General features: G+C 45.8%; 1 protein-coding gene across 2 annotated transcripts; it reads left to right on the plus strand.

Moving 5' to 3' along the window:
• The first annotated feature begins 121 nt into the window (after positions 1–121).
• On the plus strand, positions 122–25092 carry Bruce (BIR repeat containing ubiquitin-conjugating enzyme). Of its 2 annotated transcripts, XM_076800596.1 has the most exons (51): positions 122–395; positions 818–1137; positions 1221–1465; positions 1693–2032; positions 2423–3920; positions 4226–4400; positions 4472–4669; positions 4868–5294; positions 5377–5533; positions 5671–5821; positions 5910–6134; positions 6218–6472; positions 6634–6907; positions 6976–7137; positions 7539–7844; positions 8957–9253; positions 9326–9537; positions 9600–9756; positions 9828–10019; positions 10104–10318; positions 10401–10654; positions 11096–11277; positions 11403–11596; positions 11687–11834; positions 11955–12114; positions 12360–12708; positions 12797–12920; positions 12997–13113; positions 13188–13318; positions 13386–13623; positions 13814–14105; positions 14183–14358; positions 14472–14652; positions 14716–14943; positions 15143–15673; positions 15781–16051; positions 16143–16402; positions 16548–16830; positions 16891–17279; positions 17371–17523; positions 17635–17812; positions 17891–18036; positions 18124–18366; positions 18465–18689; positions 18768–18995; positions 19094–20434; positions 20817–21037; positions 21278–21517; positions 21625–21813; positions 22362–22496; positions 22876–25092. In XM_076800596.1, exons 1-51 carry the CDS (start codon positions 209–211, stop codon positions 23158–23160), a joined length of 14085 nt encoding a protein of 4694 aa, XP_076656711.1. In that variant the 5' UTR covers positions 122–208; the 3' UTR covers positions 23161–25092. The 2 variants fall into 2 exon arrangements, with proteins under 2 accessions (XP_076656711.1, XP_076656712.1); XM_076800597.1 differs by lacking the exon at positions 7539–7844.
• The last annotated feature ends 2476 nt before the right edge of the window (positions 25093–27568 follow it).

Raw genomic sequence — 27568 nt, forward strand, 5'->3', positions numbered from 1 at the left:
CACCCTGTATATGTTTCGTGATCTCGCGATGTAAATTCGAAGAAACGATGTATCGATAGATTGTTGTCGAACTCGCAGTCGTTCGACAGTTATTAACCAGCTTCACGGCGATTTGCTGACGTTCTACTCAAAGATGGCGGTGATGAGTACGCCATGTTTTTTTGTGATGTTCGCGCATTAGACAAATTTTTTGAGAATCGTAATCCGTATGAGCAAAATGGCTGATGATGACCCGTGGTTATTGAAGGAAGACGGTTATTTAAACGTGGACACCGAGTGCAAGAATATAATCTATCATGCTAATCTAAATGTGTTATTAATCACCACTGGCAGTGCGCAAGTATACGTAGTCGATGTCAACTCAGGAGAAATATTGCAAAAGAGTTCGTTGTCGGGTAAGCATCACGGTGTATCGTTGTTTCGCGGATATCAATTGTCCGTTAACAACAAATCGTTTCGCCGCGAATCCCGTCAATGATTCCCTTGCATCAGACCCAATTACGCCTCATGGTCAAGGTCGTGTACGCGTAGAAAACGTCAGGCGTGACTAAAGTTTCCTCTTTTTTTTTTCTATTCAAGTGTTTTCATAATGAAATAATCGATCGGCTATTTCGCAAACGGCCGTCTACCGATTTCACCATTTTCTCTTTCCTCGAAGCCCACTGAATCCCTGCAACTGTTTCAATGTTTTCACCAGAACAGCATTCATCGTTGTTTCACGTGAACAAGTTGTCTCTCTCTGCGAGGAAGTTAACTCTGAGACTTTGTTTCTTCAAGCGAAAATCGCAAATATTAAGAATAACTTTTGTTTCCACAGGAAAGTCACATGGCAAACTCCAAGGTACATATTTATCGAACGGTGTAGATAAGATATTATATACAGATGGAAGAGGAATCGGAGTGCGTAGCGAATACAATGGTATACTCCTTTTGGACACTCTTTTACAAACAACCGTTTCTCGAAGTGAAGACGTTGTAAAGCTAGAGTTACTGTTTTCCGAAGCTAATTTGTTATATCAGTGTCTGCAATGCGTAGAGTTACCAGTTGCGGATCACGTACAAGAAGTGATCCAAGAATTAACAAGTAAAACTTTTACTGTGGAAGCGAGTCAAAAGAAGGGGATTAAAGCCCGAAAAGTAAGCGAAACAAAGAGAGGAAGGAAGAAAATCTTTTATAAATCAATTTGTATCTAATTTGAATTTTTGTCTGCTTGAAACAGTGGAATACAGTATGTCTGGAACTACCGCATGGTTCCTTGAAGCTCGTCTGTTTGGGATTAGTGGCGGAATTGAAGAGATTAAACAAACATATTCCCGCGTTGCCGATTGCTTCTGGTATCAATGAACGATTAAATGGCCTACTACCGGGTCTGGTGTTAGATGGTAGTCCCGCTGAAAGAGCGTTAATGTTTAGCGAGGAAGTCCGCAGGGAAACTTTCTCGAAATGGCCGCATATAAATAACGAGTACAACGTTTTGCCATGCTTTACGCATCGTATATTTACTAGAGGTGTGGGAGAACCCGAAAATGTCGGGTCGGGATGGGTTCTCGAAAATTTCAGGGTCCTTAAATATATCGGGATTCGGGATTATTCTCGAGAATCCCGAAACTCTCGGTCATTCCGATATTCCCGCACACCTCTAATATCAACACGTTGCTGTACGCGAATCTTATCTGTACCGTTTCTTTCAGATGGGCTCTGCCCGACGAAATGGCTCAGTATGGTCTCTACCATCACCCGAACGGGGCAGCTGACGACAGGGTGATGTGTTTCACATGTAATGTTTGTTTAGTTTGTTGGGAACCAAAGGATGAGCCATGGTCGGAACACGAACGCCACTCTCCCATGTGCCCCTTCATCAAAGGGGAGTACACACAAAACGTTCCTTTGTCTGTTACACTTGCCACCGCTCCTGCGCGAGAGACTGGCGACGTGATAGACGTGATTAGCACTACGAATGTCGGTGGTCTCGTGGGCACAGCTTCCAGTAACGGTTTTATAAGCATATGGAGTGTAAAAAAACAATTGAAGGTAAAAAACGCTGATCGTAAATTGTTTGACCCCTCAGAAGGTCGTGGTTGATCCGACGGATACATATGAAATGCATTGCAAAAACAAATGACGCGATCCATTATCGCTATAAATGAAATAGGATACCTCAATGGTCACAATGTATCAAACAATAGCTATTCTCGGCTAGCAATTCAACAAAGAAAAATGCTTCTAAATGACACTACCGTGTCCTGTAGTTGATGCAGATAATTTTTATTTCGCACATAAATCCGCAGCCTAGCTATAACGCTTCTGTTCAAAAATATTTAGAATTACATAGATTTTGTACGTGTCTGTCGGATCAACCGCGACCTACCCAGGGGTTAATCTCACGAGGCTGTTACACAACCGTTCCAATCACTCTTGCAGAAGGAGGTGTCGTTTTACGTGGCCCCGATCGAACAGGAAATAAACAATAAAGAGTCGATACAGTTCGGTTCGACCAGAACTCTGTCCTCGTATCTAAGAACGCTCAACACCGAAACGGATCCTCTGTCCGAGTACAAGTACCCGGCGACTCATAAAGTGCAGATCACAGCGTTGTCTCTGGTGGGACCTCCGAATTCGTCAAACAGCGATGCAGCGAAGACCTCCGGCTCGACGCTGCTGCCCGCGGAGCCGTCGGACTCTAAAATTAGGCCGTGTGTAATATGTGGTGTTACGGTGACGGTCAGTAACCCGTCGCAATTAAGGACTTTAGAAAATGTGTGGGCCGCGTCGACGCATCTGGCTCCCTCGTCGTCCCTCGTCCGCGCGATGAACAGTGTAAATAGTGCTGCCAGTGACACTCTAGACATAATGAAGGTGGCCGGCGATAGGTATACACCGTCTAAACTGCACTATCTAGTACTGTACGATTTCCACCATAAAACGACCACCGCGCAGCCGATCAAGGAGGACAATGGCAAGGATACGAAAGCGAAGAAGACCCTGTCAGGAACGGGAACCAGTGCCAGCTCGAACGGCGAACGCCAAGAGAACCTTTATCAAGATTTCGTGCTCGGCAAATTTTTGTACGAAGTTCCGGTGATAGAGGACGTAGACTCGGACCTAGTAGTCGGCTCGCATTTCGACGGTATCTTTTCGGCGCCCGCTCTGACCGCGTCCTCCTCCAATGGTATTTACTCGAATCCCATTGGGATCACGGTACCTCCTACGTCGAGCTCCTTCGACGCTAACTTCAATCCCATTAGCGGTCCAGAACATTTTGCGTCGACTTCCGACCTAGCGGCCGTGAACAAAAAGGGCCTGGACATCCTGAAGATGGCGAAGACCGAGCCGGTCGTTATAAAGACCTTGCCCATCGAAGCACCCGACAACGTGAAGATCACGTACGTCGGACCGTCCGCCGATGGGAGGCACGTTTACGTGGCCATGTGTCCCACGACGGATAGCGCGGACTCTTCCGCCACGAACAACAATCAGATGGACATCGATGAGGACAACGAGTTTTTCCCGCAGAAGGGGTACGTGTATTGGGACCACGACACGCAATCCAGCAGATTGATCAACGGCGAGGTGCACGAGGACACCGGTAACGCGAACGTCATACTGCTCGTGTACGCCTTGGACTTCTCCGGACAAGTTGTCAAGATCTGCTCCGAGCCAGTGGCCAGACGAGAGCTGTCCGCGGACGAGGCACCTCTGGAACACGTCTTTCTGCCTCTCCAAAGGAAGACTAGATTCCCCCTGTTCGGGAAGAACACCGGCAAAGGCGGGAACACCATCCCGAGCGTGGATCCTGTTGGACAGGTGGCTTTAATTTGCAAAGACGGTGTGATCAGAATGTTGAACTTGTCGTCGTTGAAGACCATCACCGAGGCGAGGATCGAGGGGAAGAAATTCGTCTCTGCAGCTTATTGCAACAGTAAGCTTGTATTACACTGGACGACCCATTTCAAGTTTTATACTCGTCTAGCTAACTACACTCGCTGTGGAAAGTATGTTGCCAAGCTTCAGTGTTTTGTTAAGGTGGTAAATGCAAACAGTGTCGTTAATGCGGAACGAAAAGTCCATTTTAGAATTTGTCAATGTACTTTCTGCTGTGAATGTACACGGTATTCATGTAAGTTGTTGGAGTTAACTTTGAGGAGAATCATTGTGCTTAAAACTTTGAATGGGCCGGTCTGTGCGTTAACACGAGTCTTTGGTCGAAAATGTTGCTTCTTCCAGGTTTGGAGAGGCTATGCGCGTGCACAAGCGACGGCGAGCTGCATTTCTACATTACTACCAACGAGGAAGACACTCTAGAGGATAGAGAGGATATCGAGGACGTCACTATGATGACAACGGAGGAGATTTGCAATAAGAGCACGACTCCCAGCACGTCGACGTCGACTGGTGTACAGTAAGGATAACATCAGCAACGAAGCAGAATTGTGCAGGATCATTTCAGTGTGCGATACCGTATCCTTTCAGGGACCAGTTGATCGCACACACTCCAAGCTTCACGTATTCGGATCTACGCACTCTGTACGAATTGACAAGGTTTGACCACGAGGCTCCCGCTTACGGTGCCACTGTTCCACCTTGTTGGCACGAAATGATGCAGGGCAAGAAGCAACGGCGACACCCGCAACAACGCCATACGAGAATCTGGCGATTGCACGATGAGTGGTATGTGTTTCTTCAGCCTTGATAAGCTCATAGTTGATTATAGTTTTGGAATTACACTCTTAAGATCGATGTTGATCCTCTTATTGGACCAAACAGAAATATCTGATAACTTAAATTGGTTGCTAGAAAATTATCGCAGGTAAAAATAGACTCACGTTCGTCCTTCCAAGGGTTAATCATGTTTGCTTGAACTTGTAGGCCCACATGGGACGAGTACGTGTTCGAGTTGACGCTTCCTCGAAGCGCAGCAGGAAACGTCGGCCACGTGGACGTGAAGTTCAGCGTGTGTTCGGATTTTCAGGAGCTACCAATAATTCAGATAACCCTGCTGAAGCAGAACGTGAGGCGGATCGGTGGCCACAAGCCTCCCCCATTGACTCCGGTGGACGAGAGAATAGACTTTAACATAGGCAACGAGCAGAAAGCGGAAAATCCTGTAGTAACAGAGGAGTATCAGAGGCAGCACAACACAGAGATCTTATGCGGTCCCATCGAGTTGCATCGTTACATAGATCTAACGTGTAACTACGGCTGCGTCACGCTGACCAGCCCCAAACTGTTTCGCACCAAAGCCAGAACCCTCCTCGTTCATATCAAGACTTTGGTCGATCCATCGAAGGATGGCGTAAGAGTTAAACATATATCCTTCGAATCGAATCTGTTGTGGGATGAATGAAAAATGTATGAAAAATGCATACTGATTTCAGGCAACGATGAAGCCAAAAACGAACGCGTCGACCAGCAAACCTTCCACTTCGAAAAAATTGAGGAGATTCGACATGCTATGGCACGCTTTCCATTCCAAAGACACCTTAGAACGATTTGGGGAGGAATCGAATGGCAAGAACTTAGATTGTGACATGGGTAAATAATTATAATTCTAATCTTACCTCCTATTTTCTTACTCGCATACCCTTGCACATTCCCTCCGTACGTTACTTACATATGTAACTATCTCTATTTGAAAACGTTGGTAACTAATTTTGTGTAACGATTTCAAGGAGGCGAGTGGATTCAGGAGATAGCAATCACCATTCGAACGATGCAACAGACTAATGTACCAAACGAGAAAGCCGAGCGCTGCGCTATGCTCGAGTCGAAGGCTTGTTTCGAGAATCTGCTGAGGGTAGCCTGTTTGGAAACCGCTGACAAGTACGGAGAATCGTGTCCAACGATAAGAATGAAATTTTCAAACTGTACAGATACATATTGGGAAATGTTTAATTGGCTGTTTTTGCAGGTCGCCTGTTACGCAGGCTCTTGCGTTAGACCTTCTCATATGGATAACGACGATCAGGCTAACGAGGCTGCGCAGCAGCCACCAGAATGCGAAAATAATATCTTTCGAATTGAAAACGATCCGTTCTGTCCAAGCGTGGTTACCTAGTTTACTGAAAACTTGCCTTTTGCATGCTGGTCGGAGCGTTGCGCGCAAGTGTATCAAATTAGTTATGCTTTGCAGTAGGTACGTTAACTACTATCGGTATTAATAGCACACAGTAGTAAAACGGTAAATGTAATGTTAATAATGAGAAATATTGCTTTCAGGGATTTTTATAATTTAGAGCATTCGCCGTTCAATTTTTTTGACGAGGCTTTGGTTTCTGCGTTGGTGAAACTGTTGCCGTCGATCGTAGAGGTTCAATGGGCTGGCTCGTTAAGATGGCTTCAGTTGTTAATTACTAGAATTTTACCGTTGGATAGAGATCATAGCATCGCTCAACAGTGTGTCATTCTGATACAGCAAATCGCTGCCGAAATAGCGAATCGAGCAAACCCTTATCATTTATTACTTGCAACAAGGTATACTTCAATGTCTTCAAGAGCCAATTAAAATATTAATCGTCTCTTCAGTTCGAATTAATGTAAAACCAGCGCCTTAAGTTTTTTGTGATCCAATTTTATTGGTTCAAAATTTTGCTCTCCATGTAGATCATCTCTATGTTTCTTTCATTTTTCCACAGGTTTGGTTTGTACAGTACACCTTTCGAAACGGAGCTTTTCGACTTGAATCCACCAATGCCTCCAAAATACAGTCCGCTGCCGTCTGCGTACATGTCGACGGTAGCTAACGACGAGACAGTGACATTATCTGCTTTATCCAGTTCCATGTTTTCTCAGGATGCTATTGATTTGAGGGATTTACTCACGCTGCCTACACATCCAACTAACGAACTGGTGAAGCTTAGTAAACTAAAGCCTTTATGTGTAAATCATAGTATGAAGGGGCTGTTAGAGGTAACGTATCGATGCTTATTTATTTACGTGTAATTCACGAGGAATCTTTCACGAGGAAAAATTTTCAGGTTGAGCCGCTGCATTTTTGTTGTCACTCCGTTTCGAACGGCACCAAAATGGAGAAAATCGATCCGTGCATGAGTATGAATAGTATGGGAGCTCCTCTGTACGACAGCACGGTCACGAACAATAACGGCGTACCTGATATCAAAACAATTCACCAGAACTACGTAAGTTCTTCGGACGAGGCGAGCCGAGCCCCGAGCGATGTTTCTTTTCTTTATTAGTGCATCAAGATTCTCTTCCATTCTTTCTGTTTCTCCTTTTGCTCTATCTTCTGTTAGACTGTTGAATCGGAACGATCTGTATCTCGGAGCATGATCAGTCTGAGCGCGTTGATCGGATCGTTGTTTGTCTGATGTCACGACACACCATAAATAGTTCGAATAGAAACAGGGACAGGTTGTGTACAGTTTTCTGTTCTCGTGAAAACTCTCGACCAACGAGAGAAAGAGAGAGAGAGAGAGAAAGAGAGAACTGTGGTTCGCCCCGTGGTCGTGTTACTGTTGTATTAGTTGTTTTCTCGGCTAGAAGGAACATAATCCAGAACCGAAATCATTGTCCATTGTAGAACTTGGATGCTGGATCGCTAGGACCAGATGTTCAGGCTAAGTCGACACCTAAGTTAAGCGATCTGCTTAGTCTCTGTACAGGAAGAGCGTTAAAGAAGCCAGCTTCGCAACTGATGTTCACGCCTGATCTTCAGTCAGACTGTGCCGAGGCTAACGATATGTCGGTGAACAATCAGACGTGGCATGACACGCAAACCGACATGCCTAATTCGCATATATTAAATTCTGCTTTAACCAAAGAAAAGTCGCCCGTACAAAATCTCGGTACTACCCTAAACAAAGTCGAAGACAGCAATTCGAAAAAGGTAGATTATCATAGATGAGAAGTTGTACCTTCTTATTTCTTCCTCTCCGTTTCTCACTTCGACAGGTCTCTTGTTGTTATTACGGTGTTTTTTTTTTTGTATAGCTTTATTAATACGCTCTTTACCGTTATGTTTTATTATATGATTTGTTTTTCCGTTGATGTTGTCGGTTGCACATGCATACACCGCGCAGAGTTGGGCAAATCAATTAATTAACGACTAGACTGCGGATACTTCGCATCAAAATTTTAAAAATGAATTTCTCCTTTGAATGATTTCGATTTAATATCTTCACAAATCCACAAAATCCGCAGTCTATTAGTGACTACGAAAATTCTCTTCATTTCGAAATAATTTCTATTTTCATAATTTTTTTGGTACAGTCAGTGTTCAGTGCCCAACTCTGGCACACACATAGACACACGGAAGTGCAATTTGCATGACAGGCTTTAAAACTATTCCGCATTATGCATTCAGTGTTCAAATATCGTACCGTTTCGCACAGCGTGTCATACTGAGTTTCCGTTCGCACGACGTGGATCCAGAAGTTGTTCAAAAAATTTGTCAACAAATCATTCGTGCAGTTCTGGTTTTTATTTTGTTCGGAGTATTCGCGTACCACGAGGACAATAAAATTGTCTACACTTATTCGCTGTTATCGCATAAAAATTGCAACGCGTTGAGAAACAATGTTTGGCCTCACCTGGTGTTGCAATATTTACAATTGGCTACCTAACTTGTCCGAGTTTGCCAGTGAGATATCATACTTTTCTTTTTCACACATCAGCTTCCTCCATATTCTTGAACGGACCGTGCGACGGTTTGTTTCACTATTAGTTCGTTTATATTAAACATTGCTCAGCCCTGTCGCAGTTTAATGCTTTCATTATCGCACTCACATGTGTTCTACGCCAAACGGAGCATCGAATCTACTTTTAATTTCAATATCTTTGGAACGCTCTCTGTTCTGAAATACCATAGAACTACTTTTTCCAGCGTTCCCACTTTTTCCACCTTTCCCATATCCATGACAAAGTAGAAACAATGTAGACTGTATCTACTGCATTCCAGAGATTACCGCCAACTATAACTATTGCATGTATACGTTGCAGCGGGAGGACATTGCATTTCCATGGGGCAGATTACTGTGTTGGCCACCTCAGCAAGCATTGGTGGTAGACAGATTGCATTCTGGGGCACGCCGCTTCGTTATCCTCGACTTTGGATCCCCCGTACTGCTCACCGACTTGATAATTCCTTCCTGTAGCGATTTGGCGACGTTAACCATAGACATATGGACTAACAACGAGGACATTGACAGCACCAGGCTAATTGTCACTGCGGACATTGCGAGCAAGCCGTTGGTCGTGTGCGATCTTCAACCGCCACCAGTGTGTAGATATCTTAAGGTAATAACATTGACGAACGTTACCTACACTAACAAACATGCTGGCAACCGTAAGTCATGTCTGGGTTTTTAGATTACAACTATAGGTCGCTACGGCATGACACCGACCATGTGCAAAATACCATTGGGACTGTTCTATGGGCACATGGTGGTCCTACCAGGAGAAGACTACGCGGAATCGCACAATGCTTCTGCGACGTTTGACAGCTCCGACGCCTCTGTGCAGGCCACCATCGACACGCAGTGTAACATTTTGTCTGCCCTCGCGGAAGATGTCCAATGCAGGTGATTATCATTTGTAATCTTCATTGCAGATGGTTGTGTAACAACGTTGACTGCCTTTTCAGGTTCAGTTTAGCCACCGAACGATTAAAGAGCCTACTAAATCCACTGTTGTGTTCAGAGACCACGAATTTTATGCATATGCAGCACTACCTTTGCTACAATAAGATCCCCAATGTAAATAAGGAGCAGCCGTCTACGAAGATATTGGCAACCTACCAGGTAAACAATGTCGGAAACGTCGGGGTGAACGAACCCCGAAGCGAAACTAACGCAGGTGTCGAACGTTGCAGGAGTGTATAATGTTTCAACATCAATTGAACGTCGTGCACAGCGTGTGGAGACGTTTGGAGTCCTGGAGAGGTTCACAGTGTGCACCGTCGACGCTTCTATCGAACGCGCCCAGCGACAAACTGCGAGTTCTAGGGGAGACTCTGCTCGACATCCTTTTATACTCTGTGTACGAACTCGGCCCCGTGCCAAGTGTAGGTTTCATTGAAATCGTTCAGCACCGGAGTCAGTTTCCTCTGTCCAGTACTGAGAGGCGTATTGTCGCCTGTCTTTTCTAGATCCCGATGTCCATTTGTGACGTCTTTACGCCTACAGTGTGCGAACAGTTTTTCCACTCGATTTGCGTGGTCACGCCAGCCCCGCGCTTGCAGTTGTACGCTGTCGCACTTTTAGCACGCATGGCTGGTCATCAACCTTGGTGGGGCAACTGTCTCTCTAATACGCTGATCAACCTGTACTCGTCCTCATCCACGCACATATTCCCACAGGATAGGTACTAACAGCCACCACTTTTGATATATCTCTGTTCGAGAGCGTTATCACAGAGAAAGTGATCGTTTTGTCATCTTCTTCAGGGTGTTTATTCTGTTAACGTACCTTGGACGCAAATCGCTGATCGCTGGAGTGAACAGATCCTCGGTGATAGACGCGATGGTTCGCACTCTAGGGAAATTGCTAGCACCGTTGTCGACTCCTCAGACGTCCAACGCTAATCGTTTGGATATAACACTGATCGGCTGGGTGCTGCTCTTTCTGTCAGTGTGCTTGGACACCGTGGCCATTCCGTCTCCTTGCTTGGAAGGAAACGGCGAGAAGAGCAAAGAACAAGGTATTTTTATGTTTTTCGATTGATTCTTCTTCTTCTTCTTCTTTCATCTACAGTATTCTCTCTGTGGTGTTACATTGTTTGTAGTGTTCTGAACGTAGAGAGGGATAGCGATTAAAAAATAAAGAGGAACTGAGACCTTCGAATAAAAAATTAAACTTTCCCCTATTTTTGGTTTTTCGCGTATCAAACTTTTGCCATTGTGATCGCCACGTTTTTCAGGTTAAAATTGCACCTGACACGTAAAAGTTTCACTTTAAAAAATCAAATATTAGAAAAGTTGGAATCTTTTGCTTAGCTTGCATTAGTGCGAGTCACCGGTTCCAAGGGGGATTCCTCCGGTAGTAGGGATAAAATTGTAACAGTTACGGTAGAGATCTTTTTCACAGTTACGGAGAGAATACTGTAGTCTTCTCGGATGTTTTATGAAATGATGTTTCGAAGGTTTCTCGTCACGTTGGGAGTTCATACAGGGAGAGTCAGCGATGGAGAGAAAGTACGGCAGTGCCAACCGCTCTGTTATTCCTTGTAGCTATCGCAAGAAGCTGCAGAAGTGTATAATGCAACAGAATCAACACCTCCAAGATCTAGAACAAGCTAAGAAAGCGTTTTATCCATCGTCACAGGTACGAAGAGATGCTTGACCTTCGTCGAGAGGATGGTTACAGGAAGTGCATGACTATACCCTTCACTCTCTTCATGATTTAGTCCTATTAAAGGGAACGGTGGATGACAAACGATTCTGTTGCAGGGTTGGCACACTCTTTCCACGCTATGCAGTAAGATAGTAACGATCAAGACCCATGAGCGTTACTTCAAAAAGCTTACTGCCAAACAGTCCAAAGATCTTTTGATGATGCGAAAGAATGACGTGCAGCATTCTTCGCGAAGTTCACGAGCCCAATCGCAGTCGCAGTCGCAGTCGCAATCGCAGGCAACCCCTAGGTCCGTAACACAACCGTTAATAAACTATGTCTTTTCTCGTTTTATATTATTAACCTTCGAGTTAAATAATCTGTGTTTCATTGGATTTAGTTCTAGTAGTAAACCGGATTTAATGGAGGTGGACGAGGAGTGCATATCGAACCTGTCCCATCAGCACGTTCTACCAGTAGCTCGAGGACTAATCGCGCTGATTTTGTGCAACTCCGCTAACGTGGACATGTTCCTGTTAGCCTGTAAGGTCAGTATATCATTCGTTTACTGTATCTTACTGTATCGTCCGTGTCTTTGTTGTCCCGTAGAAGCTATAAATTGTTCGTGCTTTTCCGAATTGAATTTGAGTTGAATTTATGCGTTATAGGTAGTCGCTAGGCTAGTGATATCCACACGTCCTGCAATTAGCTTGTGCGAGCTCATGAGCGAGGAACAGCTCTTAAAGTTAGTCAGACTGGCAACGGGTACCTCCGACGCTGCCTGGACTTCGCACGCCGTCTCTTGTCTCTTGCAGGACCTATTCGAAGGTACGCAGGACACGTTTCTTCATAAATAATCCAAAAAATCTTCCACAAAATCAAAAGAATTGATTTAACGAAACCGGAAGACTGAAAGGTCCAAATTTATCGTACCGGTTACTCCTTTAACCCTTGTACACTCTTCGTATCCTTATCCAATTTAATCTACTCGACTATAGCACAACAAAAATTAATTTGTTAGAAGAATAGTGACACTACGTCACAGTATTTATCGAGCATTTTATTCTTAAAAGCGTGCTCCACGTACAAGACGAGTCCTTCGGAGAAGAGTTTCAAGCCTCTTGCGACAGAGAAATGCCAGCCAATTGACGAGGAATCGATCGGCGCAGCTGGAACCAGCGGTACGTCAGTTACCCTAAGCAACGACGAGGAAGTGATCTCGATCTCGATCGAAGAAGACACTCAGGACAGTATAGTGACGTCCCCAACAGCTGCCGCCTCGACATCGAAATCCAAAGGATGCCCCTCCTCGCTGTTGGAGTCCGATGACAGCGAAGTTGAGGATTTCTTGGACGATGTCTTGGAACGTGGTAAAAACATGTTGAAGAAAGAGTTGATGTTCAAGACCCTGGCCAGCTGCAGGTAATTTTCACACGGTACACCCGAAGACGGGGAAAAAAGTTTCGACACGATTAATCGTATTACTATTTGTTATTGTTATTTTGCACAGCATTTCTTCGGCAATGGACGCGAGGTTAGAGTATGGATTGGACATGGGAATAGAAGTGTCGTTGAGATTGTTGTCCACTTTGGGAATGTACAATCTGCCCCATAGCATTAACGCGCCGATATACGTGAGTTCATATTTCACTAGACTTTGAAAAATTATAATCGCCGGTAGACAATGTGCTGATAATTCTCTTGAAACAGGTTCCGACAGAATCGAACCGGTGTCCACCTCAACCACCATCCAAAGACACCACGGCGTCCAGCGCGTTAATGCTGACCAGATGTTTCGACAAAATATTTTCGGACCTGTACCTGCAGGTAGATAATCACGATTTACCGAACGAGAATGATTTTCAGATATCTTCTAACACTAAAATCTTTTCCTACGACAGAACGGAGGGACGGACTTGGAGCTGATCTTGCAGTTATGGTTGACGTTGAACTGTAACGCTGCTTCTTCGAAGGCGCATCTTAACACTCTCAGTTCTGCCGCCATCTCCAGTCTAATATCTGCGCTAACATGGTAAATGTCCGTCGAAATGTTTGATGAATCGTTTTGGGGGAAATATGGCAAGCAAATTATTTCTCAGGCATCCAGGAGTCTCTCTGAGAGCTTGGTGTCTCGCTCTGGAGTGTTTGGGTCTCGCGAGCAAAAAGCCTGAAGAGGTAGAGCCCGAAGAACCGGGGAACAGCAGGCAACCGCTATACAATTCCTTCGAGGCTATGACTGGTTGCATTATAAAGGATCGTAACCTGGGGCCGATGCTTCTGCGTCTGCTTTCCGGCAGTGGGCTGAACATCAACGCCATGGATAAACAATACATCATGGTACGCTGTCAATCTTTCCACTACAGTAGACTCCCTCCATAAACTAGATACAATATGGTAAAATATCGTATAACAATATACAAATACATTGTTGAAAGTCGAAGTCCATTGTTGCCCTAGAAAAATCAGAATCCACAATGATAGCGTTCACCGGATCGCGGTAATTTGTAACATTGCGACTGTTTTTCAGGCCGGACCTATCGTATGCCAAGCGCTACACGAATTTCTGAACAGGTTAAGGATAAGATCCGACTCCTGTTTAGGTTTAGGCAGTACGTTCAAAGAGCTCCTGTTGTGGGTGGTGTATCAGCTTCTACAACCCGGCGGAGCTCTATCCGCGAGGAGAGGACCTCTAGACGCACAGTACAAATTTATCATGTTTTTAACGAATCTGAACTTCCTCAGAATGCACTTGGACACTGCGATGAATGTGATCGAGTGCGTCGGTGTGCTAGTTTTTACTTATGTCAGAGGTTCCGGAGGTAATTTCCCGAGTTCTGCATCTATGTTTAGAGATCCTTCAGCGAGAATGCTCGTCAAAAACTATGTTTTCTTGCAGTCGGTGTACAATGCGGTGGTACGGCGGATTTAGCGAAACCATCCGGTGAATTCTGCGGTTTGTTCGCTTGCGTATTGGGTGGAGATGTTCGACAGGATCGTCTCGCTTCGTGGGACAATTTGGTTGTTGCTCTGATCAAATTAGTATGGCGTCTGGTACAAACTCCTCTGGGTGGTGTACGTATCATTGCGATTCAAAGTGTTCAGAAAGATCCGATGATCTATTAGAAACAGTTATGAATAGACTACGGACACTCGGGTTTCCACGTTCGAATGATTTCTGTTCGTAGACGGTAGCCGATGCTGCGAAGGGCGGTTTAGGGTCATCGAGCGACATCAGTGACGCCCCGATGACGATGAACGGTTCGCAGACCGACGAGAGTAAAGTCGCGGAACAACAATCTTCTTCTCGCTCGCAACAATCTCCGCCTAACAAGAGCAGCCAATCGCGTGGCTTCGTTGCCGACGCAGGTGAGGAGAGAAGCATCGACGATCCTCGGCCGGCAAAATCCTAATTACCCGAAACGGTTTTAGTTCTACAACACGAGCCTACCATGATGCGACTGCTGGGCGCCCTTGGCCACAGTACCGGCTCGTCCTTGGCCATGCTTTTAGCAAAGAGCACCGGAGCAGGAGCAACGACTGAGCTGGACGATATGGCTTCGATACCGGACGCCACGTTCCAACTTTTAACCACGCTCACCAAGATAGCCAGCAATCGTAGTCTGGTCCTGAATCCGCTCTATCAGTATCTCTCTTCCTGTAAGAACATTTTCTCGCAGGAATTACCGGTGCCGATGTAGTACCTTAGCTACCGGGAGCTATCGAAACGATTATTTTGCGTTCAAGTAGAAATTGTTAATGAAATTGTCTTACAAGAGTTAATCTTGCTCCTCGGTGCATTCACCTTCGATTATGGAGGAATTGTTAGACCATCACTGACAAACAAATAACGTTGCAGCGTTAGGACAAAGGGAACTGGACCGTCAGTTGGGTGTCATGCAGTTGTCCGAGCCGCTTCTCTGGTACATCCTGTGGGTGTTGGACAACGAAGTGTCCCTGGCGATGTTCACGGCGATGGGTGGCGTGAAGGTGCTCTGCGAGAATTTAGTAAAATCAGCAAGCGGTAGTAACATCGGCTCAGCATCGCCTGGTGTGATCGCGTTGGTCATGGAGCACCTATCGAACGCCCCGACCGCCCCGTTGGCACCAGCCGCTTCAACGAGCAGCAAGAAGTCCGCGAACACCATCGAAACCCATCGCAGCGGCTTGCTGAATTTTGCTCCCCTGGGAACAATATCTTGGTTGAGCCCCACCGCGCAACCAGCTGACATTCTGATACAAAACAACACGCCTCAGAAACGGGCGAGGACCGCTGCATGGTTGTATCATTGCTACCCCTACGAAGCGTGGGTGGATCTCACGATCACTCTGCCCTGCGCTATACTACTGAGGAAAGTCGAGTTGCAGCCGCATATCGCGTCTCTAGCCAGTAAGACGAATCACTGTTTTCGTTAGATTCGACAGTTGCAACAAACTGGAGTGAAATAGAATTTTCTTTCTCAACATGATTAATATGTTAAATTATCTGTTTCCCAGCATGTCCGTCAGCTGTGGCCATCGAGGTCTCGCGTGAAAGCGACAGTCCCTTGACACCCGTCTGCCCGCCGATGCCGACGGCAGGGTTGACGTTCATCAACATCACGCTCTCACAGCCGGAAGTGGTCACTTGCGTGCTGGTGCGACTGTACAAACCACGCGACTCGCCGAACATCAGTCTCAGTCAGATCAGGTTGCTGGGTACAACAGCCTTCGGCGAGATCGAAACGAATCATGAAACGGTCGACGAGGAGCAGCTGACAAAGATTAGGTACCTCCTCTTTGTCCGTGATAGAACAAAGCTAGAATATCCATGGTCGTGACGGTAACGTGTGAAACCGTTCTGTTTCCGGTGTGTACAGCTCACGTTGGTTGCGATTGCTGCATCAGTGTCTCTTCGTGAGCGCGTTGAACCCTAATCTTGCCACCAAGGTGCTGAACTCGGCTGCTTCGGTCGAGGGACTGATCGAGGCTTGCTGCAACCTTCTGTTGCTCTCGGCGCCGTCTCTCTTCACACCGAATTTGGAGACGGTTCTATTTCAACTGGGCTTGCACTCTAGGGAGCTTGGATTGCGATTGATCGGACTCTTGCTGAACAATCGGTCCACTCCCTTCTTCCAAGGTGAGAACGGTCTCGGATCTATATTTCTAACCCTTTGCACTCCGAAACCAAGGCATTTTTTCTAACCTAGGATAGAAGTCCTTTCTACATGAAACATCCACAGTACAAAATTTAATTTAGTAGCTAATTTTGAATACTTTCGCAGGCGTTGTAGCTACTCAGGAGACATCGACGGTACAGTTGGTCGTCGAGCTGCTCCAACAGCTCTGCTTCATTCAAGACTCTTCTACGGAAGCTCGTATGATCGCTGTGCTGTCGTGGCTTCAAGCTTCAGCCCTGAACGGAGCCTCCAGGCCAAGCGGAAGCCCTAATTGCATCAACCCACCCGCTGTATATATTCACTGTGTGTCTTCCATCATATGGAAAGCCCACCATCAACAGAATCTCAATTACGATCTGCCAGCACTGCTAACGGACGAGCTCTTCAAGTAAGCAATCCGCAGTTTATTGTGCGATCAGATCCAATTCAACAACTCTTGTCTCCACAGCGCGCTGTATCAATGGACCCTAACTTTGGACACGGGGTCAGCTCTGAAACAGGCGATCGACTCTGTTCTCTGTGCCTTTTGTTACGTGAGACCGATGCTGTTCCCTTTGCTCCTCCAAAGGGTACGGATTCTGGTAGCCAAATCGTCAACGGATTACCCTGCGTCCGTGTCGGACGACAGAAGAGAAAGGGACGGGCAGATCGACGATAAAAGTTACGAGTTCTCCGCAAGCGAGGAATGGTCTTGCCACTACCAGCTGTCGGGGTGTAAACAATTGGACTTGACAGAGGGCCAGCTGTTGACTGTTGCCGCGGCAGCGCGATCCTATCCTGGTATTCTACAGTTGATCGATTCCGGGCTTCCTTCTCTGTTGATCGCATCGATCACTGGTAAGACGCCGGAACAATATTGTACAACGTTACAGCGAAACTTCTACAAGAAAAGTAGGGGACATATTAAATGTCGAGGTTCCTTCCGTAGACTTTTGTCACCTGGAAGAGACGAAGCAACAGCAGCAGCAACAGCAGCAAAGAAAGAGATCGTCGGAGGAAGAATATTGTCAAGGCAACTCGGCTGGCGCGAGCTTCGGTGATGGTGATAAAGCCGACACATCGGAGCAAACGCACGATTCTGGTAGGCAGAGATTTGTACAAGCCCTGGCATGGTCTCTTGTAGATGGATCACCCTGTATCTTCACGATTAATTTGTATAGCTCTTGTTAATACTATGACGATCATTGCTTAGATGGATTGTGTCTGACGGAGCCAGACAGCATAGCGATCGTGTTAGAATTCTTGACGCTTGTATGCTCGGAGGGCAGAATGCGCGATTGGCTTGGTAAAGAGGGCCATGGGTTCTGGTTGCCTCTTCTCTCGCTCCTCAGCAACCGAGTCGTAGAGAGTCCATCCGTTTCTTCGTCGAGGTAGAACATCACACAATCCGCAATTACGCTATCAATTGAATTAGCGTCCCTGGATAATGCTCGGTGTACATCTTACAGGTGTTCGAAAACGAGCGTTTCGTACGCCACGCTGGAGAGCGCGATCATCAAGTTCTTATCGAGGTGTTGCTGGTGCCACCTCGAGAATCAAAAGCTGCTCGCTAAGCTGTTGACCGATGTCATCTCGCAACAGCAAATAACTTCCAGTAAGCTTGTTGCGTCTATTTTTTGGTTTGTTTTTGGAATCGATGTAGGAACGATGCGTATATCATTTACGTTATCTTTTTCTACAGATGCATGGTACTTTCACGGGATTTCGGGCTTCACGAGACGGTTGATCCTGCAACTGTTGCTCGAAGGCGAGAAGGTGTTGGTGTCCGTGACGTCGGAAGCACCCGTCAAGGTTTCGAACAGGGCGGCGAATTATAGTATGCCATCCATGCCTCCGCACCCTGCCCATCCTCTGGGTCATTACCACCAATTATTGTACATGTCTACGCAGTCGACTGTGGCGGACATACTACAGCAAGTGTCTGGTATGTCTACGCATCGTAATTAGTGGACGGCGGATTTTTGATATAAATGAGTTAGCGAAAACCAAGAATAATTGTAATTCCCAACAATCCGATTAAAGGTACTTGGTTCCTACTGTTGCTGCCAAATACGTACAAAGGTAACGAGCCTGTGCCTACCAACAATCGGTCCAAAGAGGTCTGGGAGTCAGGCATGGCTATTATAGTGAACAAACTTAGCGTAGCCGCAGGGAATACAGCGAAAGATAAAAGGGCTAAAGAAGCATCGAATAGGTCACAGGCCCATGGACCTGTTTTCCGAAAGTTTAGATTTCCTACGATTTCTGGTATGTTGTTGGTTTTTTACCGTTCACGGTAATCTATGCTTATTTATACACGATACTGATCCAATCGATCTCCCACAGAGGCATCAACTAGTACGACGACCAAAACAACGAGCAATAATACCGTGCAACCGAATCCTAGCAGTTCCACTAATCAGCAGTATTTGATACACCCGACTAGTCCAAATATCCCGTTGCCGCCAAGATTGACTATTGCTCAGCTGTTAGCTATTGCCGAGGACAACGGGATATCGTTGTCGAAGCCTTGTTTGCACCTGATATTACGTCAGCGTAACAAAGACTCGAAAGGTAACGCGCACCTAACGTCAAATTGCTCTGTCCAACGTACGTTTAGATCAGTAAGAAATTAGTTGAGAAATGGTTGAACATCTGATCTTATTTTCCAGAGGACCTAACGAAGCAGAACGAAATCGATTTATTAAACTACAGGAGTATAGAAAGCTCATTGGGAGTGTTCAGCGCTGGCGGGGGGTTGGCGATACTGGCAAGGCACCTGCCTCTGGTGTACCCGGACTCTAGGCGACCGCCACCGGTCGCCGAGAAGACACCCTCGTCGGAGCAGACGTACACAGAGTGGGTGAAGATAGAGGACAGTGACAACGGGTACGACATCCTGGAGGAGGGTGGTGGCAGCGCGTCGTCCCCGCAAGCCTCGTCTCTAGCTCCCTATGTCCCTCCGCATTCTTTGGCAGCGTTTGGCCTGTTCCTGCGGCTTCCGGGGTACGCGGAGGTGCTTCTTAGACACCGGAAGCGGGCGCAGTGTTTGCTGAGGCTCGCGCTAGGTGTCTCGGACGACGGCGAGGGCGGGGACGTGTTGACATCCCCGTGGGCGGCCTCGTTGCCAACGCTACCGTTCCAAGTATTAAGACAGGTGCTCGACGCCACGCCGTTGAACACCGACGACGGTGTCCTGTTGCGCAAGACGACCATCGAGGTCGGCGCCATGCTCCTATTGCTGAACTGCTTGGCGATCTTCACGCACCAGACCACCCAGAACGAGAACGCCGAGCAAAATGGCGGCGGGATACAAGGCGAGGCGGGTTGCAGCGAGGATAACTCGCACCTGTACTGGGCGAAAGGCACCGGGTTTGGTACCGGGTCCACTCAGCAGTCCTGGAACATCGAGCAGGCCCTGCTGCGACAGAGATCCGAGGAGGAACACGTCACAGTATTATTGCAGGTCCTCGCTAGCTACATTGGACCCGGCGGACAGAAACAGAGGGAGCTGCCCGCTCCATTCCCAGACCTCCTAGCCATGTCCTGTTTGCTACCAGCTTTGTCCTCGTACCTGAGGAACGACTCTGTTCTCGACATGGCCAGGCATATTCCTCTGTACCGCGCGGTGTTGCAACTGCTCCGAGCTATGGCCCGATCGAACCAGTTGGCTCCGCTTCTCCTGCCCAAAGGTGGCAAGTCCAGCGAACCATCCATCGTGTCCCTGCTGTCGAGCATGAAGGTCTGCGTGGACATCTACGTGCACAAGATCAACCGCACAAGAGGCAACAAATCCAAGACTCTGTTCAAGTACCCGGACGATGCTGAGCAGGACGAAGGATTGGCTACTCTGATCCCTGACATTCAGGAGAGCGCTACCATAGTACAAAACGCTACGGCCAGGCTAGCGGCCATGGACGAGGACATGCCTGGACCCAGCCCTGCGGGCCCTGAGCTGCCGCTGAGGTCGATAGAGCAACGGTATTTAGAGGTTATGAGGAACCTGCAGTTTGGTAAGATTTTCGTTGGACGAAAATTCCAGCCATATGGCAGAGTTTGGCATTGTCAGACCTGGGAAAAATTGATTGAGAACATTTTTGCGTATTTAATCACGAACAACGAATAAATGCGTTTATTCGTTATTTTTTATTTTTCTTCTTTTGCCTAACTCTGCCACAGGGTGGACCGTTTAACCCTTTGATGTATTGGGTTGTCACGAACGTTCGTAGCGTTTTCTAAATTAAAATTTAAAATATGTTATCGAATAAATCTGTGAATAAATATCTTAATTTTATCTTTGAATTTTAATTTAGAAAACGCTACGAACTTTCGAGACAACCCAATACGATTTTATAAATAAAACTTTTATAATCAGATGATTATGTGGAATTGCAGATACGTACGAAATGATCACTGAGAATCCAGAGTCCGGGGGATACAAGTTCGCAGTCTCGTATCACTTCGAGTTCAATATGAGGACAGCTGGCGAGAGGAGTCATCCCACCAGGGTTAAGAGACTGGCACAAGAAGCTGTGACTCTGTCGACAGCGCTACCTTTGTCTTACAGTAGCAGCGTGTTCGTCAGGTGCGACACGGACAGGCTGGATGTGATGAAGGTATCAACATATGTGTTGGAATTTAAATGAAAACACAGTATTTCCTCCATACCGTCATATGTTGCCATTTTGTGGCTCAGACAATTCTATATTCGAAGCGAGATGGTACGATCAGTAACGACTGAGACAAGTAGCATCTGTTCCCAAAGATCTCGTCGAGTCGCGGGACATTATAGAGGAAATAGCGTATACATATACATAGGTAAAGTGAGTGAGTGATTTTGCATATATTTTTTTCAGGTGTTGATAACGGGCCCAGCGGAAACACCGTACGCGAACGGATGCTTCGAATTCGACGTGTACTTCCCCCCGGACTACCCTAACAGTCCGATGTTAATAAACCTAGAGACCACAGGACGCCATTCGGTACGGTTCAATCCTAATTTGTACAACGATGGAAAGATCTGTTTGAGTATACTGAACACGTGGCACGGACGGCCGGAAGAAAAATGGAATGCACACACTAGTAGTTTCCTTCAGGTGACTAAACACGTTCTTCGAAAAACGTTGTTCTTGCTGTTTCTTGTTGTTAAGCTTGATTTTCGCTTGTCCAATGAAAACCTAATTATTGTTTATCGTGGGAACAGGTCTTAGTTTCAATACAGTCGTTGATCCTGGTGTCGGAGCCATATTTTAATGAGCCAGGGTACGAACGGTCACGTGGCACGACGAGCGGAGCCCAATCTAGTCAAGAGTATAACGCGAACATTTGTCAGGCTACTGCGAAGTGGGCGATGCTCGATCAGATTCGCAATCCGTGTCCTTGTTTCAAAGAGGTACAATCTCCACCCTTCTAACAAATTCTGGAACGTGTGAAAGTTCTACGAAGATTACCGCGCGTTTATCTTTATACACTCGAAACTTGACGCATTTCTTGCCGATGATGAAACAGATCAGGATTTCTTGACACTTGTCGCCAGTTACTTAACCCTCAAGTGGTAATAAACCGTTTCGCAGCGATAACACTTCAATCTCAGTAGATTCTCTCGAGATTGCGATACTAAAGATTGTTAAGCTCTTTCCTGAGATAGCAGTCGAGTGTTAACAAGTCCAACAATCTGTTTCATCCTCGATGATTCAAGATCGTGGCGCAAAAACCGTCCAAATCTTAAATTTTTACAATCCTTCCTTCAATCAGGAATGTATAAAAATGTCTAAAACTTCAACAAGTAGAATTTCACTGAAAAATTGACTCGCCCGGTGTTTGCGCCAAGGTCTTGAATTTCTCGGGGATTGTTGAGATAAAAATCTCAACATTCCTTGACATGAAGCTGCTCTTGGATGTCTGTTGAACAGTGTAATTCAAGGAACGTGAACGTTTCAGATTATACATACCCACTTTTGGATAAAGAGACACGAAATTGTCGCACAATTAGAGGGTTGGATAAGGGACATGGAGATGCACGGGACGGACCGGAACTTTGGTCGCACCCTTTCGTTCCACGCCTTAGCTTTAAGGGTAAGTGTCAGGATAGTGTCCTCTACAGAGTTAGGGCAGTATAGTAGACTCTCTCTAACCGGCCCTCCTAGCCGGATGAAAGAATCATATATGTACTGGCTGGAGACACTTAACTGTACCACCTAAGTTCACTGATAACCTACTTGCTGCATCGAAAAATTCTATGCAAAATACAAATCGTTTGCGTTCGTTGCAGGACATGCGAACCAAAACAGGAACTTATTTCTCTGTTCAGTGTTTTTGTTAAGTCGTAAAAAATGTATTGACACTGTAAACTACTTGTAATCATCTCGTCTGACATTACACCCCCGTTTTGTCCATAAAATCCGCAGTCAGAACGTTCATGGAACACAGCTAACTGTCTACGTAAACGTTTCAGAGGCACTATAGACTTTTGCGAGAAGAGTTGAACAAGCTGCCGACCCCCGAGGGCTTGGAGGACCTAGTGGAGCCTCTGGCGTCCCCGGGATCCCCCATAGAGCTTTCCGGGACACCGGACACCCTGACGACGACGCCGACGTCGACGGCTGCACCGATCGCGCTTTCCACCTCGACCAGCAACTCTATCGTCTCGATGAGCAACGCAAGTGCCAGCAACCACGTTCACCACGACATCGACACGGACGTTGAGATGGAGAAGATGGTTTCGAAAGTGTGTGAATAGCTACAGGATGTTAATAGACATTGTTGGACATTTTGAAAAGTCTATATTGTTTGTGTTATGACGGACAAAATAATAACGGACTGACCGGTCGAGCGGGATAGAGAGAGAGAGAGAGAGAGAAAGAAAAAGGAAGGGGGAACGAATCCTAACGACAACATCCCCGCCGTGTCCTCGGACGATATCGAATTAGGTTCGAAACGGGTGATCGAACACGAGAAAGAGGGTCTCTCGCCGAACACTTCCGGTTGAACGAACACCGACAACATCCCGACAAGCCAGGAGGATCAACGCGGAGCTAGGGGGTAGAGACAGTATGTCTGCATGAGTGCTTGCGCGTGTATGCGTGTGTAGATGCATTAAGACAGAGAGAAAGGAAGAAAGAGAGATTGCGAGAGAGAGAAAGAGATACGTGTAGAGTATGCGTACACGTGAAAGTAAACGAGAGATTGTGTGTGAAAGAGAGAGAGAGAGAAAGAGAGAAAGTAAGAGAAAGGAAGATCGAGTTGGTTAGAGGGGAGAGCGCCTAGCCGACGATTATAAACAGAAGTTTAAGTATGAATGTGACAAACTCGTACGTGGTAGGTACTATCTGTGGCTACTGCTATGCTATATGTACGCTGCATTCTACTTCGTATTACTATAAGTACCAAACTGTTATTCAATATTTATTATACGTGTTCCTCGTTTACGTAGCCGGTACCCTCTACTCGTAATGCGACTGATTTTAAACACGACGAAAACACATAGAAAGCGTGGCACGCGAGACGATTGCGAGGCTACCTACACATACCGAGACGAAACCTAACCGCGCGCGCGTGCGTGCGTGCGTGCGTGCATGCGGGCGCGCTACAGATGGATTCGTTTCACACGTCGATAAAGGACACCGGCTCGCAGAGTAACGCGTGTACGATTCGGTTTTCTGTTCATGTTTCCGGTTCGGTTCGGTTGTCGAACGTCTCTCGCCACGGGATTCTTCGTTCGTTCTCGAACCCGTCGCGAACCGACAACCGCGGCCGCGTTTGTATTTTGTAAACCGTCTCGCGACAGCAATTCTCGTTAAGTGAACGCCCGTCGACGCGTGGCTGGCGCTCAAAACAGGTGTGCGAGCCCGGTGCGAGAGTGTGTGGTTTTGATGGTTTTTCCCCGCCTGTGTAGTTTTTAACGAGAACAAGCGCGACGCGATGGTAGGAACGTGTGTGCCCGGCTTTGGGAACCGATCGGATTTTCATTTCTGTTTTTTTTTTTTTTTTTTTTTTTTATTGGTCTAGATGAATTCATTCGGAACAAGGAACCGCGCACCGCTTCGGAGAGAGGGGGAACAAAAAAGTGGAATCAGAGAGCGCATTTTTTCGTCATTCTCCCCATCCACCTCCGAACTTGTCCTCGTTGCTTCTTGTTCGTTTTTTCTTTTTTCGATTTGCCAGTCGATTGTACACGGTCCAACGGAACGTATTTGAAATAGACAAAAAAGTACCGACCGACTCTCTCCCCCCACCCTTGTTTGCATTTCAAGCGTATGTCGACACCAGCGTCGCCTCTTTCCCCTATTTCTTTTTTCAACCCCGTCGCCGAGCAGATTATGGTTGTTCGCCTGTGAATCTGCCCGGCCGACGAGCCATCCCGAGAAGCGCCGCTAAACGTCAACGATCGTTTCCGTTCTGACTTGTTTCCTTTTCCTGTAAATAATCGTCACACACACGAGTAATTGTACCGCATTACAAGTAAATGTTTGTAATTCCGAAGTAACTGGATACAAAAAGAAAAAAAAAACTGCTCCGATGTAACGTATACTATTGCATGGATTCCTAAGCAATGAGCGAAAAAAAAAAGAAATAAAACAATCGAAACGCAGGTAACAAATGATGTACGTGGCAGGAGAACGTGTCAATAGTTATTTATAATAAACGAATATTACCACGCCAGCTCGGTGAACTTTGTTGTGTTCTTTTTCTTTGTTTAGGCCACTGTTCCTGGGAGCTTTCGCGTTGTGCGAGTTGCTATTTCGACTTTTAGCATAAAACGGATTTGGAGTGTACTATATTATTTTATATTTATGGAAATGTAGAAGGTGACAATCTTACCGTCAACAAATCTTGCTTTTAAAAATCTTACCGTTAGGGTAAGATTTGGGTCGGAGGGTAAAAGTGGAAGGTCACAGATCGACGGTTGAATATCTAAGGTCAAGGGTCGAAGGTTCAAGGTTGAAGGTCCAGGATCGAAGGGTAAAAGTGGAGAAGAAAGATTGTTAGTTAAAGATTGAAAGTTTCAAGGTCGAAAGTTGGAGGTTCGAGGTTCGAGGCCAACGAGTCAATTTTAATTCGATTTTTCATTTGGAAATTCCCACCACGCTCTGAATTTCTGTAAAAAATAGAAACGATTACAACATGAATAATGGCTGCCAACCGTGCTGTGAATTTCATCTGTGATAGATCCTCGGCAGCGGTTGTGCATATTATTTTTCTAATTCTCGTTGCATCTCCGTTTCCACCGTTTCTCTCTCTCTCTCTCTCTCTCTCTCTCTCTCTCTTTCTCTCTTAGCAGAGGAGAAGGGGTAAGCGGAAGATTTATTCGGCCATTTCCGGCAAGATGTATGCCGGCAATTTCGCAAACCTCACCAGGCGCGAACGCACCGTGATTTATGCTGGAATTTCTCGGCTCGAAATTAGAAAAATCGCGAGTCGTTCGGTCAATTCGCGTGCCAATTTGTCACCGGTCCTGCGTGGGTTGCCGGGTCCAGGCCCGATTCGACCCGACCCGACGCGACGCGAATCTCCGGGTAGACTAGGCCGTCCGCCGAAGCGGAAAATCATTTTCCACCGTAAGTTGCCACTCCCCCATATGTTGCCCGCCTCGCGGAATATTAAATTTTCTGAAATTCCCCGTGACGCGAAAACGCCACCGGCGAATGCTCGAAATTGATCCAGAGCCGCTGCACGCTACACGGAATTTACAAAACGCTTCACTTTCGAATACTTCCTCCTGGATTTTCGATAAAATTCCCCACCCTCCGTACTCCCGCATACCTTTCAGGGTGTTCGCAGATTCTAGGTATTTCCCCCACTCGATTCGTCCATTTTTTCATCCGTGTATATTCCATGCGGTGCATCACGCTGCGTTTGCAGCTATTTTTTCCTTCAATTTTTATATCGTTGACGCGTTGAGTGGTCAAGTCACAGGAAAATTGGAGCAATTTATTTAGCAATACAAGAATAGGAAAGACGAAACAGATTTTATGAATTTATGACAAAAATTAGAAGGTATAATGCAAAACAGTAAAAACATTTAAAAAATACTGTTATATTATTTTCAGCTGATTGAACATACCAAGAAAGAAAATAAATTTTTATTTCACTCCAGTTTGTTGCAATTTGGCTAGAATATTTTTATTTTGCAGGAACACCTCCTGTCTAGTCGTAACAATGATTTTTGTAAGACTGATTTCTGATTTTTGCTTTCATAGTTATTAAAATGGTAAAACTGTTTTCACGAGTAATTGTTGCGCGAACTCCTTTCTATGAGCGCATACTATAATAAAAACCTAAAAATTAATTCAATCCTGTTTGTATTATAAGGCAACGTACAATATATTTTAGTGCTCGACAGTTGTTTATACACGTACTATATTTCCGTGTTTCGTGTGTACGTCTACAACGCACATACACACCTACAAAATACAATAAAAAGCTTGACCAGCAATTTCCATTATTACAAACAGCGGGGAGGGCAGTTTTGTTAACAAATGTACACACGTTGCGCAGGGGTTGCACTCTCGATTTACAAGCAAGATAAAATACTATTTCCAGAACAACAAATATTCCATTTTATTTGAAATCGGGCGAACAACTTTGCAAATAAAATGCCTAACCCGGTGCTTATAACCCTAAGTGAACTATTGGGGTCGATGCAGCCCCACTCGAATTTATGCTAATAACTATTTAATGTGTAACTATTAATAACTTATTTGCGGATTTATACATTTTACAGAAGAATATTAGATTAAGATTTATCAAGAATAATAAAAAACCATTCAAATAAAAAAGACTGTATTCGAGACTCAATCGTTACGATACACTATCCCAAAGAGACACAGTGAATTCGCGTTATAAGTCCCTTGCGCGGTTCTGGCGAGGGACATTTAGACGAAATCGGAAGTGTATGAAATTCGGCATCATTTTCATTAGAGAAATGCCACGAATATGTTGGTGAAAGTCCCATAAAAAAATAAAGAAGTTTTGTTATTGGATTAGTAGTCCGTTTTAGGGACCTTGTAGGGACTTATATCGGAAATTCACTGTGGCAATGCCACGCTCATCGGGTCCGTTCTAGCAGCGCTCTAATTGGCCCACGTTTCTCGTTAATAACCCCTAAACAAAGCCGCGGAGGACATTACCGTAAAGGGAAAGGTTAC

This window comes from Halictus rubicundus, chromosome 15 (assembly GCF_050948215.1).
Source record: "Halictus rubicundus isolate RS-2024b chromosome 15, iyHalRubi1_principal, whole genome shotgun sequence".
Lineage (NCBI taxonomy): Eukaryota > Metazoa > Arthropoda > Insecta > Hymenoptera > Halictidae > Halictus > Halictus rubicundus.